Here is a 14,806-nt window from a genome sequence, read left to right as displayed (position 1 = left end):
CGCCAGCTCTCCTCTTAGTTTTCATCCCACGCATGGTCGTGCAGATGAAGAAAGAAAGAAAAGGAGAAAGAAGATAGTGAAAAGAAGGAGACCCATAAAATACTCGCTGCGCCTACATTTACGAACGTTAGCGTTTTTCGTCCAGAAATCTGAGTCATTTGTTTGCGAGAGTAAAGTCTTAGCGACTGCTTTATGCTTTGCGAAGGAGTCATAAAACCTCAACGGGAAAATCTTTTTCCTTTTTGTTCCTGCCTTGTTCCCAAGGACGTTTCCCGAAGAGCGTGGAAGCTACATCTGCGGTGAAGCAGAATTTATATTCGCTCGTATGACGAAGTACATCACCACAATGAACTGCCATCGATTCGACCCCCATTTTTTTTTTCCTATCGTCTTCACGCATCGCTCGCTTGAGCAAGTTCCTCTCGAAATGGCCTCCGTGATTAACGTCTTGCATATTCACAACCCAGCGCGGCTGTAAGAGCGACGGCGCGGAAAAACAATCGGAGATATTAGCTCTCTTTCGAACATCACAAGTTTTCCGCCGGAAAGATAAAAAAATCTAAAAACACCCCCCCCCCCCCCTTCAGACTTTCACATCGCGTCCTTTCGTTTATCACAGCTCTTCGTCTATCTTCATCTTCATTCTTTATTCTAGTTCAAAGGTGAAGAAAGTGCAGCGTTGATTTTCTCCCCGAGAAATGATAGGTCAGGATTTTCTTTAAATAAAAGAATAGGGAATGAAAATACCGAAAGGGTTAAGCGGAGAGGGACAAAGTTTCTCGGCGAGCGGGTGCACACGAGCGCACCGTTCTCTTAGTCACGCGAAACCAGTCAGGCCGAATCTGCCTAATTATTCTTGATCAAAACGAAATGGGCGTGCGACAACGGATCCACTCGGCTGAGTAAATACGTGTACGCCGGCGAAGAAGTCTCTCCGTTTCCGACGCTGCCTGGTGCCGAAGGGCCTATTTCTTCCACTTACAGTTCGAGAGCACGAGTAGTGCGTAGCAGTCCATTTGGCAATGAACGTGAAGCATTAGTCTGAATCGAGGCCAGGCATGAGTGGCAGTGCGCGGCGAAATGTCTGACAGAGTCGGCGTATGGAGATTAATGCCAACCGGAGATCGCCGAAAAAAAAAAAAAAAAACGCTCGCCAAGTCGGATAGGGCGCTGTGTTCTATTTTTCTTTCTTATTTTTCTCGTTGTTGTTTCTTTTTTGTTCCCGCATTCACGACGGTCTCCGGGGTATAAAAGTTGGCCGAGTCGTCGATTTGTGCTTGTCGGCGACAGGAAAACGGCCATCAGACGTTTAGGTCCGGCGAGCATTTAAAGAGGACTTACGCCTGTTGGACAGGGATAAATGACGAGCAATTGCCGGTGCTGAGCTTGTCACTCCCCAGAAAAAAGTCCTTACTACGTGCATCTCCGGACCTGATGACATCTGTCCTCTTGCGCTTGCTTCTCAGGAAAAGTAGAACAGGAAAGCAAAGGCTGCGCCTATACCCCGGTTTTTTAAATAGAGGTCACCCCTTTGGATGGCAAAAAGGATGTGAGGAAATGCAGAGAAGTCAGTACTGATGGCGACCAGGTCTCAAGACTCGTGCACAAAAAAGAAAACATGTTTCACACAAGGATACTCAAAGCACTTAGGCTTCAAGTATCGCATAGGTGCTCTCGTGACAGCTCTGTGATGATTAATGGAAAAACCACGGTGGCTGAAAATTTGGCTCTAGGAAAAGCAGCAGTAAAGATTATTATAACAATACTACGGTGCAGAAGTGATTTAAAAAGGGGGGTTGCGTGCCCGAAGGGAGAAATGTTGCCGCTGCTGTGTTGCACCGGCAATACAAGCTCAAAAATAGCTTCTAACGTCGCCTCTTATGGAAACACTTTAGAGAGGCGAAATCATAAGATGAACCCCGTACCTTATTTGTAAGAACTACCACCACGCCAAGTCGAACCTGAAGTATTCTTAAGTCAAAGTGGTTTCAAGCTGAAACTTGTAGTCATTCTGAAGAACATGCCTTACCTGTAGCTCTTATTGCAAGTGTTGCAAGCGCACAAGAACGTACAAGCGAAGATATCAAACTGCGGCACATCTTCGACTGTGTGTTTTTGGTTGTTTGCAAAGCTTCCTACTTATTGCTATACTTGCAACAAAAGCTTGAGTTGTTAGTATCGCGGGGGTTGTCTTCCCTTAGCTATTTAGGCGTTTTTTGCACAATCCACTCTGCAGTTCATAGCTTCCCCATGTGCGTCGCTTTAATGCACGTAAATATGGTACAAATAAGCAAGACGATATGAACAACACTAAACAAAAAGTATGTAGCCTTCCTAGCCACATGCAATTTAATCAGTTCCTTTTCTTCCTGTTACATTTTGTACTAAAATCTGTTCAGCTCAACATACTCTCGACGTTTATTCTCGCGATGTTTCAAACCGACTGTAATAAGGAACGTCTTGCAAAGCACTGCGTCGCGAACAACCAGCGGTACAGTCCAGGCACAGACCAGTGACAGCGGTCAGTCCCGAGCACGCACGAGGGACAGAGCGTTCGGCGCTTCTCGTCGTCTTCTTCGTTAAGCGCCATGGCCTCTGAAGATTCCAAAGCTTAAGTCCAGTCTTACAACCCGACTTTTTCTACCTTCGAACATGCGCGCCTTCGATTGTCTTCAGACGGAACGCTATCGCGCAAGCCAGGCCGCCTTTAAAGTGTTTTGTGGTCTCCCGAGCAAAGCTTCGCTGCCAACGCCAGAGCCGAATCTGCCCCGGAAACAAAGGAGTCTCTCACAGTGGCGCATCCCTGACCCACGACAGCTACACGCTGCTACAGCTTCACGCCCCGGCGGCGCCTCCCTGTTTTCTCGTCTTGTTTACTTCGCTCGTATCGTGGCGTGCGTGTGGGTGCCGCTCCGTCGGTCAGGTTTGGGGGCGCACCGATTTGAGGTCGTCGCCTCATCTGCGCGCTCCCCTTCGCCCGAGCCCCCCCACTCACGAGGCCAAAGCCGCGGTGGCGGCGAGGCCCAAAACGGCCGGGGCTCCATTAAGGCTCGGCTTTCAATCTGGACGCGCTCCTCTAATGACGAGGCGGACCCCTTCTCTAATGGATTCCTCGCCCTCCTCCCCCCCGCGGCAAGCTGGATCGGTTCGGGAAGAGACGGACGCATACAGCGCAGCCGGCGCGGCGAATATCGGCTGCGGGACAGAGACAGGTGCGGGCGTCTGGGAGAGGGGGGCGCCGACGAGCGAGGGGCGATGAGAAGCGGTCTCGAGCGTCGACCACGCGGTTCTCATTACGTCGCTCGACGATGGGAGAGGGACCCAGGAAGTGGCCTCTTCGGCGGCGATAATAAATGGTTTTGCAACTCATTTCGCCGCCGCTGCGAGCGCGTTAGCGCGCGTCGCGCCACACACGCTGCTACAGCGGAGGCGCTGGACGTCCGTGATCGTTGCCGGTCAGGCAGCGAGAAGAGGTGAGGGGGCAGTGGGGTGAGCCGCACGCCGCTTTTTGGGCCCGAATTGTTGGCGGCAGCGGCTGCTCGGCGACGATAATTGTAATTGCATGCCGCCACCGCCAATTCCGTTCCGTTTGTACACGGCTGCCGATTTGAATGCGAGTGCTTCGCGCAATCACTCACTCGGTGGCGCCCCGACGCGGTAGAAAGTCAAGCGTGTGTAGGCTGTCCCCGCGTGTGTGTTTTATTTAGAAGCGGCCTGCATACATTTGGGTCTCTGGAGTGGGTTCGCGTAATGGATAGGGACGGTGCCCTTTTGATCGAAGCGAGAGGTGCTTTTTGGGCCCTGCAATGGTAGGCTCTGCACCACTATTCAAAACTTGAGATGGACTTTGAGGAAAATGCGTAGTCTGTATTCGAAGTCTCTGTTAATAGTGTGCTGGTTATCATGCTTTTGCTATATGTAACCTTACTGCATGTTTTGTCTTTCTTTCTTTCCTTCGTTCTTTGCTTTTTTCTTTCCTTCTTTCTTCCTCTCTTTCTTTCTTTATTTCTTTCTTTCTTTCTTTCTTACCGCTTCTCAATTGAGTTTCATTCTTATTGCATAGTTACAAACTGCTTGTCGGTTCTCTAGTCCCGTCAACTTGCCGCCTGAAGTAATTTTGTAATTACTTTTTCTCTCCAGCTTAACTGCCAGTAAGAAAGAAATTTTAGTCCTGCTGTTGAAATGTATTGTTTGCAGCCAGACTAGGTCCTTTAAAGGGGCTCTAATAAAGCTCCACTACGGCTGGGATGCTAAAGCACGCCTCTTCACGAATACTGTCCAGCGAGAAATTTTCTAATGCACTTTGTAGAAGCTGAGTAATCTATAGCCAAAATTCGAATTTCCGCGTCTTCGCGCTTTTCCCTCTCCTCTCGTCACTTTTTGCTCGCTTGAAGGTCGGCGCTCCTCCGCCGGTCCCTCCTCCGGGAGAGAGCTTCCTGACCCGCCGGAGCTACGCGGCTTATTGGCCGCGGCCTTGGTAGCTGCCTGACGTCTGAAATAATCTAACCAGTAGCCACCTCTCAACATGTATACGTAGATGCGGGGGACGGAGGAGGGTGCGAGCATGAAAAAGTCGCCGGGAAGGGCTCGCCAACTTTCGCGCGTGATTGTGGGTCCTCTGCTGCGTGTAGAAGTGTATTATTTTGCTCAGGTTTTCATGACAACACAATGCAGTGATGGAGCGAGTTGATGTGCTTTCCTCGGAAGGTGTTTCAGAAGGTGTTTCCCTTCAAGGAATGTCACCGGGGACACGTGGATACAATCTTGGCCATCTTGGCAATGCGTAAACGCTGCTCTCCGCGCATTGTAGGGCACTATACCTTTTATATAAACTTCGTCAAAGCCAGGTATGACCTTTCATGACGTACATTAGATTGAGCCTTCAAGATTGAGTGAGAGCAAGTGCTATAGCCCTTCTGTCAAAGTTTCCGCCAAGGTGGCGCCACCAACTCGCGGTGTTTTTTTCGTACCTGCAAAAGCAGCGCGTTCGCAATGCCCAGCGTTCCGCGTATTCTCGCGGACCCTGAAGAAACAAGCGTCTCATGCTTTCACGCAGTATAAATAACGTCAAAACTTGATATCTTGAGTGACTACTGCCATAACCGAGACGAGGACATCCTCAACTCTGCAGAATTGATCGATCGGTTGTAAAATTGTCACCCAGCATTGCAGCACCTCACAACATTGAATTTCCTGAATCAGCTCGATTTATCTCCGAAGTCCACGGGGCAGTTGCTGTCTTGACGCTCTTAATTCCCTGATAAAAAGCGACGTGAGGCTGGTGAAAGACCTCTGCCGAAAGACGCACGCCGCGCCGCCACTGTGGCCCAGTTTGCTCAATGTGATGAAGATGAAACAGAGTCGCCCAACAAGGGCTGTTCTATTGGCGGTTCTTGAAGCGCCTTCATGAGACCTCTGGCGGAATTCACTGAAAAACACCGAAAACACGAGCGCGACGGGCTCACGCACGAGGAGACTTTCCGTTCAGTTCCATGCTTTTTTTTTTCCTTATTTGCGCGTGACTGGATGCGATAGCCCCAGAATTCGGCAAATCGCTAGGGCAATATTTTTGGCTCAGTGCTCTCGGATGGTTTTCTGCAGCGGAAGCAAGTGAGGCTTTCCTACGCCACAGGGCCCTTCGGGAAGGGCATAACGTACGAAAAGAAAAAGAAAAGAATAGAAGGACGCGCTCGCGCGTGCTCGCGGCGCGCGCGCGAGAGAGAGCGCTTTGGAAATCGATCGCCGCTTTTCCCGAGGGGGCGCTGCCAGCTCTAGAAGCGCCTGAGAAGCTTCGAAGGAGCAGTTTGAATTGCCGCCGGGTCACAATTAGATTTTGGACTGCCTCCAAACGTGGCCCGGGCTTCCCACCGGAAAGAGAATGGCAAAGAAGACCCGACTCTCTAAGAACAGTGTCTGTGTGCGTGTGTGGCAAGGAATGGGTGACAGTGAGGAGGAGCAGAGCGAGGGGGAAAGAAGGGGTGCTGTAACTGAGAGAGGGCAGTGCGGAGGATAGGAGGGATGGGAGAGGAGGTAAGGGCTCAGAGGAGGCGGCCGATTCAGTTCTTCGCCGGAGAGCAAACACGGCTTCCTTTTGTATTCAGAACAGAGTCGTCGTCGTCGCTATGCATGACCTGCTAGAAAAGAAGAGAGGGGGATAGTAAGAATAGGGGAGGAGGAAAGTGGCGGAGAATGCGGGTGCCTCGCCGCTGGTGTTTGCAAACTTTTGTCACCCGCCTTCCGGACCACCTCTCCCTACACCAGTGGCAGCGACGGGGGGCCCAAACGTGCACCCGTTCTTCACTCGGTTCTTGGGAGGGTGCGGTGTGAAGAGCACACGAGGGTTCGCGTGTACTCTTCACAGGCGCCGATTCTTCGGTCACCTTTGCGATGCGATTTTTCGGTTTCCGTTCCCGCTCAGATTTTTTTCTCGCCTTTTTTTTTTTTTTGGACGCTCGAAGTTTACGCGGGTACGACAGCCTCGTACATAGTTTCCCTATCGAGCCTCGCTCAGCGGATGAGGCGTGAAATTCAACAAAACAAAAGAAAACAAGGAGGGGAGAGGAACAAGCATCTGTACGCTTTCCTTATGGGAGCTCTGGCTTTCGAGTGCGAATACGTGCATCTTCGTACTTGAATGCGTGCATCTGCGTGCCTTTTACGGGAAAACGGTCTTAACAGGGGGGGGGGGGGGGGGGGGGGCATTCCGTTATGTATGTTCCGTTATGTACGCTCCGTTATGTATGCCGTCTCTACGTACCTCGAAGAGCGACGGTGATGTTATACGGAACAGAGAGGCAGTACGAGCACGTCCCCACTGGCCGCGAGGAGCAACCCTCTGTGAAGATTTGGCATCCCGATGGTCGATGGCGAGAAAAATGGGCGCCCACTTCGGAACGATAGTGGGATGTAAAGGCAGTAGCCGAAGAAAGACCGGAGGTGACGGAAACAGGAAGGGAAAGAGGTGGAGAGAAATGGAAGACGAGTGCGCAGTGGCTCGGGAAGAAAAGGGAACGGGGTAATGAGAGAGGGTGGAAAAGGAAGGGAAAGGAGGCACGGCGCCACGCATTTACGCGTCCTCACAAAGGGAAGCGGTTCTTTTGGTCCGCGCCGGGAGATATGTCGCCGCGTCGTGGTGGACATAATGTCTGAATGGCGTGTCGTAAAAGCGGTCGTTGCGAAGCGCTTTTGGACACCGCCGCCTCCGCCGCAGCTCCCAAACTGTGTACCGGCACCGTCGATGTAGCACGCGGATGAACCCTCTCTCTCTCTCGCTGAAGGAACACAGCGGCATCACTCTTGGGCCTGGCTGGCATGGTGTGCGAGGGGAAGAGGGATAGATGGCGCTGCTGCTTGACGGGATGACGGCGCTTTTTGAGAGCTACAAGCAGGCGCCCGTTTCGGTGTAGGAAGAAGTGGGGAAGGGCAGGAGGCTGTTTCACACGTCGCACGAAGCGCGTTTCTTGCATTATGGGCGCCCGAAACACACTGGGTGGCTCAACTCTCAGTGGTTTGTTTGTTTTTATTTGCTGTTTTTTACGGCGCAGAAATAGAAATGCCACTAACGTCGGACGGACACGTTTTACCTCCTCGTTCACCGGGCACTCGGCAGCGATGAACGAGCGCACGATGCGGGCGCGAACTGCAGCGCCGCACATGCACGGGCGAGTTGTGTTCTGAAGTCGTCAAGCGTGTTAGACGTCGGCACAGATTTTAGCGCGCGTTTCTGGCGCTTGTTTTGACGAGGCAGCGCAGTTGTAATTGAATGCTGCGAGATGTCTCGTTTCTAAGGTGTGGTGACGCATTTTTTGCTTGAGGCGTTGGAGAGAAAAACAAAATGTGACCGGTACTTTTTGATCTGCCGTTCGCTGAGCGTTGAAGGGGATGGCGGTCAAGTAGTGCTTATTACGGCCGTGTAATAGAGCTACCACCACCGTGGCGCAGCATATCAACAGAAGCTAAACACGCAGTACCTCGCCGTAAATATGAGGCTTGTTTAACAAATAGGGAGGACTATACACTCTTAGAACTGAAGGAGCGCTGGGAACGCTTTTCGATGGAGTATACGCTTGTTCCCATATTCCACTCCTTTTTTCAGAGTCACCGCACTGCTTCGAAGAGTCCGCCCTCTGCAAGAGTAGATATGCTCCTTCATTACGATACTTCCGGGAAAAAAGAAACTTTGCCGGAGCGAGAAATATAACCGTGGAACATTCGTAGGCAGCCGGGTGCGCTACCTGTTCACTATCGCTGGGACGAGATTCAGTGCTTTTGAACACATATAAATGCTTTCAATATGAGTTCCGCGCGCCTTCCTGCGTACGTTTCGGGAACTTCTGTCGTTTAATAATTGGTTTTTGGGGGGGAAAGGAAATGGCGCAGTATCTGTCTCATATATCGTTAGACACCTGAACCGCGCCGTAAGGGAAGGGTAAAGGAGGGAGTGAAAGAAGAAAGGAAGAGAGAGGTGCCGTAGTGGAGGGCTCCGGAATAATTTTGACCACCTGGGGATCTTTAACGTGCACTGACATCTCACAGTATACGGGCGCCTTAGCGTTTTTCCTCCATAAAAATGCAGCCGCCGCGGTCGGGTTCGAACCGGGGAACTCCGGATCTGTCGTTTAGTTTAACAGATGGCTGCCACGGTAGTTGGCGCAGCTCAGTAAATGAAGAAACAGTCCAGACAACAGCTGCGCGCTGTGGATAATCTTCGCTCGGAAGCAATTTCATGATGCGCGGTACGTTGAAGACTCGTCTTTCGTGAACGAGATAACGGCTGTAGTGTTGCATAATTTTTTGCTTTAAAAATGATGTAAAGCTTCACTTGAGCGCTCATCGAGCATTCGCAACGTATAAGAAGTGCAATAGGAAGCATTTAGAGTGATGTTTCGCGGCGAATCGAGAAGGGTTACGGGATCTGACAGAACTGTTTTCCTTGAACTGAAGCATCGCTCGTTTCTGCGAAGCACTTTTCCTCTGAACGTCGGTGTTTCGAAACAGATGTACCGAAAGAGAATGGCAGCTCCGGAGGGCGTAAAATAATTAGCGACAGCGCTATGTTTTGGATAAATTGCGACTATTACAAGACAATCACTTCTCAGATGTATCTGCGTAAAAGCATGCTTTCGCTGAATGTTGCGTATTCAGAATCTTTGGACAGGCATATCACTCCTTTTCTGCAGTTCAACACGAGAGCTCTTTATTTACATTAAGCGCAATCAAGGATGGACCTAGTTTTCGTGAGATACGGGTCGTAGGTGACTATATAGCTCGGCTGCATTACAAAAGCGAAAAAAAAAAAACATCGCCCAAATCCGCTGCATTACAAAAGCGAAAAAACAACAAACATCGCCCAACTCCTTCTGGCCGTAGAAAGAGTGCAGTGGCAGTTGTGCTCTTTGCCGAAGGAGGCGTTTCACCCCTTAGGCAATTTGGAGGAGTAGAATACTACTATAGAGAGTGTAGTGGTCGGTATACTCTATCATAGAGAGTACCAGTTCTTAGAGTGTAGGCTGGAAAAAAAATAGGGGAAAAACTTACAGCCTCTTACCCTGAAGATACAACAAGTGTCCAGCGTTAGCTGGTTTGGGAAATAATTTGCGTGGTGGCGGTGCCCCGCATGAGTGCCGCTGCCGCTTAACAACATCAAAAGGTGCAGTAGCCTACACTGCAAACACGAATACGCCTGAAGAGTAAAAAAGGAGTAAGCGGTCCTTTAGCGCGTTCCCTTTAATGAAAAGAGCATTGCGCTAGAGGACAGCTTACTTTCTTTTTAATCGTTTCTGTTGAGAGTGGATGGATGATGACGAAGATACGTGGCTAGGAGGAACTACAGTCTGCGTAGCGGCCTGGGTGTAGGGCCTGTGGTGTGAATTTGGTTGCCAAAGTTAGCTTTAGTCGCAGGCTGGAATCCGGTGTTAGATAGTCATGAGAAGGGCGTGCTCGAACCGGTAGCTATGTAAATATGCATACCAGGCATTTCAGGGGAGACCACCACTAATTAAAAAAAAATGTTTTTTTTTTATTTATGACGGCGGCTTCTGCGGCAGAATAATACTCTACGTAGTGGATATCAGAAAACAGGTAAATAATGTTAACTGGTTAGCCGCTCAACTCATTTTTGATATTAACTTTTTAACTATTGCAGTTAGACAGCTGGTTTTTATTAGAGATTTGTAGCTGGTCGCTAGTAATAGCCACATCGGTTTTTAGAAGTTGGAAAACGTGTACTGTGCAAATCGCGCTAAGTGGCAAGTGGATCCTGTACCACTTACCGCGATATCTTCAGCGTGAAACACCAACTAGCCCGCTCTTTGCCTTGTAGAAAACGCAATTACCATCGGCGCTGTGGCTCGACAAAATTTCGCTATTACGTCTTGCTACGTGCACTGGAGGCCTGCATGCTATTTGAAAGGAAGTATAGTTTGGCAAAGTGTAGCGAATATTTGTCGAGCCACAGCGTCAAGTTTAATCGCATTTTCGAAATTCTGAAAACTGATAGGGCTATTAATAAAGACTGGCTAGAAATCTCTGATTGCAACCAGGTGTATAACTGTAATAGTTAAAAAGCGAATTGTCAGACGTTAGCTAACCAGGAAACTAGTTAACTTTATTCACTTGTTAGCTGATGTCCTCCGACGCTTAGTATTATTATACCGTAGAAACCGTATTCATTACTCAACAAGCATGTTTTTAAAGGTTAGCGGCGGGCTGCCCTGAGACACCTGGTATAGTTGCCTGTGTTTTTGGAATGGGGCATGCGGACGGGGCAACGAGGGTAACCACAACGCGACACCAGGGGAAATAGGCCCAAAAAACAGTTATACCTACTCGTAGTACTGAATTATGGCATACTCCGCATTTCCGCACAATCTACAATTTTCAGTCATTGCAGCACAACCTCCCACAAATACTCAATCAAGATCAATATGCCAAGATAATTTCCTTTAAACAGTTTCAAGAATCCTTTTCCAAACTATAAGTAGTCGCGTTTCTGATATATGTTTGCTTCACTGAAATATTATTTCTCGTACCTGTATGCTATCTTGATTTCAGTTATGGTAGAACAAATCTACAGTTTTATTCAAATATGTATGTATGATGTATTCTTGGGTTATTTCTGATAATATTTGGAAACTAAGCTTGTTTGAGTTTCGAATATTACTCAAAGTTATTATTGTATAGTATCTGCTATTCTAGAAATATCCATTGTTTTTCGAACTATTGTTAATAACTATGTCGGCACTGTCTTGTAGAGGTTGTCTGGGTATTTCAAGCTGCGATTCACAGTTTTTAGCCCAGATATCCTTCCATACTTGTGGTAAAATAGATGAATTGAATGAATTGAATACATCTAGAGCTGTAAAATTTTGTGGTCAAATGTCTTCTCTATATATAAGTATTACAGATCAGAGACTGTAGGTAGCAAAAAAAAAGCTTTTTTTCGTTATTCTATACGAAGAAATCGCTGTGCACTTCGCGTAGTTCAAACGTGCAATAGACCTTCTACGTTGGCTATGCAGTGAAGCCCGTCTCGGTCGAGATCAAGGGTCCGCGGGGCCCTCTGTCGGCCGAGCTGCCGGCGCAAGTGATCTGCCAGGTGAACGGCTCCAGGCCCGAGGCGCTGATACGCTGGTTCCTGGGGCCGTACCAGCTGAACGACACCGAGACGCATGTGATCTCACCCAACACGACACTGGGCGTGCTCAACTTCGTGCCGGGAGACCGGGACCACGGCGCGCGACTCCGCTGCCTCGCCTCCAATTCGGCGGCCTCACTCACGCAGGCCAGCGCGGCACCCCTGGAGGACTCCTGGATTCTCGACGTACACTGTGAGCACACTTACTTCGTCTGCTTTCCTTGGAACACGCCAAATTCTCACATCAGTTCAATGATTAGTCCAGGGTTCGTGTTCCGAGTTTGTGCCATAATAAAGAGCGTCATTATCTGCCGCAGCGGCCACACCAGATTGGCCGAAACGCCGGAAGCAGATGTGGTGGTTCGGATACAGCGAAAAGGGTCGAATAAACCGGACGTGACGTCAAACACGTAGCAGCAGATGCTCAAGGACAGCCAACATGGCGGCGCGCTTTGCAGCGGAGCCTCTCGCTTCGAAGTGAGCTCGTCGATGTTGCTGTACTCTTGGGCACGTAAACTGACTGTAAACTGGGTACGGGGCTTTCGCCTCGTCTTATCTTGCCTATAACAAATTGCATGGAAGGTAAATTTGGCCTGTTTTTTTTATTTCGTTGGACGATTCGGTGAGCTCCTATGTCTAACGAGCTCCAGTTTCCAGTAGAAATTGTTCTCTTCATTCAAACCGGATGGCGCCAATATCACCGGAGTTATCTCGTCTGCATACGTTCAATGATGTAACATAAAGCATAATGTGCCGAAAAATGCTTGCGTTTACGACGCGAAAACGTGCATTTACTATTCTGGAACTCTCTATTAGCTGTTGAAGCGTCTTGCGCCATGGTCGTACGTAACGTCTGCAAGCGTGAAACCGCTGATTTGCACGGATGGTCAGTCGTCAGCGACGCGCTACTACACCGACGCGTTTGACATGCCAGAGATGGTTTTTCGCCGTCCCTTACGGTTCTATATAGCCGCGGTGGTGTGGCTCTGCACTGAGCTCGCCAGTTATCTTGCAATTTAGTTTTCAGGCGTCAGTGTGGGCATGCGTGCGCTTAGTACCATGGCGAACTTATGAAAACTTCGTCTGCGAAGAGAAACACAGCAAGATTTTTTTTTAGCTCATCCTTTTAATTAATTGCTGCAGAAAAATTAAAAACATAACAGCGACATCTCGCGGTTCTTGCAGTGCCTGCATAAAAAGAATGAAAAACGTAAATTACCGTCTGCTCAACCGTCCCATCATAGCAACAAGTTAGGTTCAGCGATGTTGCAGAGGGCAAGTTGCCACGGCGTCTTGGTTTAACACAACACGGAGCACGCATTGTGCAGCGACCGAGTGCATGCCACAAATTTTCCTCTCCGTTCCTTTTTACTCTCAAGATAATAATTGGTTTTGGGGGGAAAGGAAATGGCACAGTATCTGTCTCATATATCGTTGGACACCTGAACCGCGCCGTAAGGGAAGGGTAAAGGAGGAAGTGAAAGAAGAGAGGAAGAGAGAGGTGCCGTAGTGGAGGGCTCCGGAATAATTTCGACCACCTGGGGATCTTTAACGTGCTCTGACATCGCACAGCACACGGGCGCCTTAGCGTTTTTCCTCCATAAAAACGCAGCCGCCGCGGTCGGGTTCGAACCCGGGAACTCCGGACCAGTAGTCGAGCGCCCTAACCACTGAGCCACCGCGGCGGGGCCCTCAAGATAAATATAGATAAATGTAGAACACCGTTTTGTGCGAGCAAGCTGGCTGTCTTTTATTTACCATCGGCGATCGGGGGCTATTGCGGCAGCTTTCCGCCACTGCAAAGCGATGAGTAGTTGGATATAATATTTTTTTTAAGTACGCCTTCGGCCTTTACGCGGCAGAAAAGAGTACCTGAACTATTGTTTCTACTTGTTGAAGTTCATCGGGTAAATAAAGCTGCTTTGATATTACCCCTTTACAGTGAAATTCGATGCGCAACTACACATGTGGCTGATTTATTGGATGTGTTCCATTTCTCGGCAAAGAGCAAAAGTGCCGCTGGACGTTTCGCTGCGGCAGCCGCAATGCAGCGAGATCCTGCCGCCGCTCACAGTAGCAACCGAAACCGACAACCGCTTTCGGTGTTTCGGCCAATCAGGGGCGGCTGCTGCGACAGATGATGACTTTTTTATTATGACACAATCTCGGAATACGGCCCCAGTGTACGTATGTTTACGGATGACTCGCAGATGTGCCGATATCTCCAAGCGTTGGATTAAGAAAAATCAAGAAACGAGGCCAATTGGATTGTAATCTTCGAAACAGCTAGCACTATGTGATATAGGACAAGGAAGGAAGCAAACGCTACTGGTTTGCTCATAACGTTGTGCTGCGTCTTCTGTATGAAAGCTGTTTCTAGTCACGTAGTGGTGACGGCAGTCGAAGGACCGATGAAGACGGACCAAAGTCCTTCTAAAAGAAAACTGTTTATTGGGCTGACTTGCGCCCACAATGTACTGAATCACTCGGCGGTGGCAAAGCGACAAGGGTGCTTGGCGGTCGTCGAACAGAATATCCGCCGCTGTCGGCCGTGCTGAATTTAAAGCTGATAACGAACTTTCGAGATAAAGCGTGCGAAGTTACTAGAACATTCAGGAACAACGTAGAATCAGCTCTGCCTGGCTGCGATCTATCGAGATAAATCAAGTCGCGTCTTGCGTCGCGAACAATGCGATAAAGTGGCGTGGCGGCAGATTTGAAGAAGGAACAAACAGTGAAAAGATTCGCGGCATTACTCCCCTCTCAAAGAAGCATCGACCCGATGCATTAAAACAAATAATGCGACTATAAACAAATAAAACGGAGCGTGCGAAAATAAACACAGAGTGTGGAAATGCAGCGTCCTTTAGCGCGCTTAATAGTTCTTCAGACGGACGACATGGACAACATCTGGTCGTACGCGGCGTCGCTGGGATGCAGTCATTGCGTCAAGGATGACTTCGTAATCCAGTTCACCTAGCCGCCGAAGAACCTTGCAAGGGCCGAAATAGCAGCTCAAAAGCTTTTCACTCAATCCACTGCGGTGAATGGGCGTGCAAACCCAGACTTGGTCTCTTGCCCTGTATTCCGCGTTGCGTCTTCGTAGCTTGTAGCGTTTGGCGTCGTCGGTCCGCTGCTGATCTTTGATCCGTAATCGGGCAAGCCTTCGAG

At 49.2% G+C, this 14,806-nt stretch overlaps 1 protein-coding gene across 1 annotated transcript in view; it reads left to right on the top strand.

Annotated features, from left to right (window-relative positions):
* The window catches only part of LOC144124984 (synaptogenesis protein syg-2-like), a 317,203-nt gene that overhangs the window by 269,057 nt on the left and 33,340 nt on the right, over positions 1–14,806 (top strand). The window contains exon 5 of the mRNA XM_077657983.1: positions 11,520–11,828. Within this exon, the coding sequence (XP_077514109.1) occupies positions 11,520–11,828 (309 nt within the window). The remainder of the gene's footprint in view (positions 1–11,519; positions 11,829–14,806) is intronic.

This window comes from Amblyomma americanum, chromosome 3, assembly GCF_052857255.1.
Source record: "Amblyomma americanum isolate KBUSLIRL-KWMA chromosome 3, ASM5285725v1, whole genome shotgun sequence".
Lineage (NCBI taxonomy): Eukaryota > Metazoa > Arthropoda > Arachnida > Ixodida > Ixodidae > Amblyomma > Amblyomma americanum.
The sequence above is the reverse complement of the archived record's forward strand: the minus strand, read 5'-3'. Positions and strand labels throughout refer to the sequence as shown.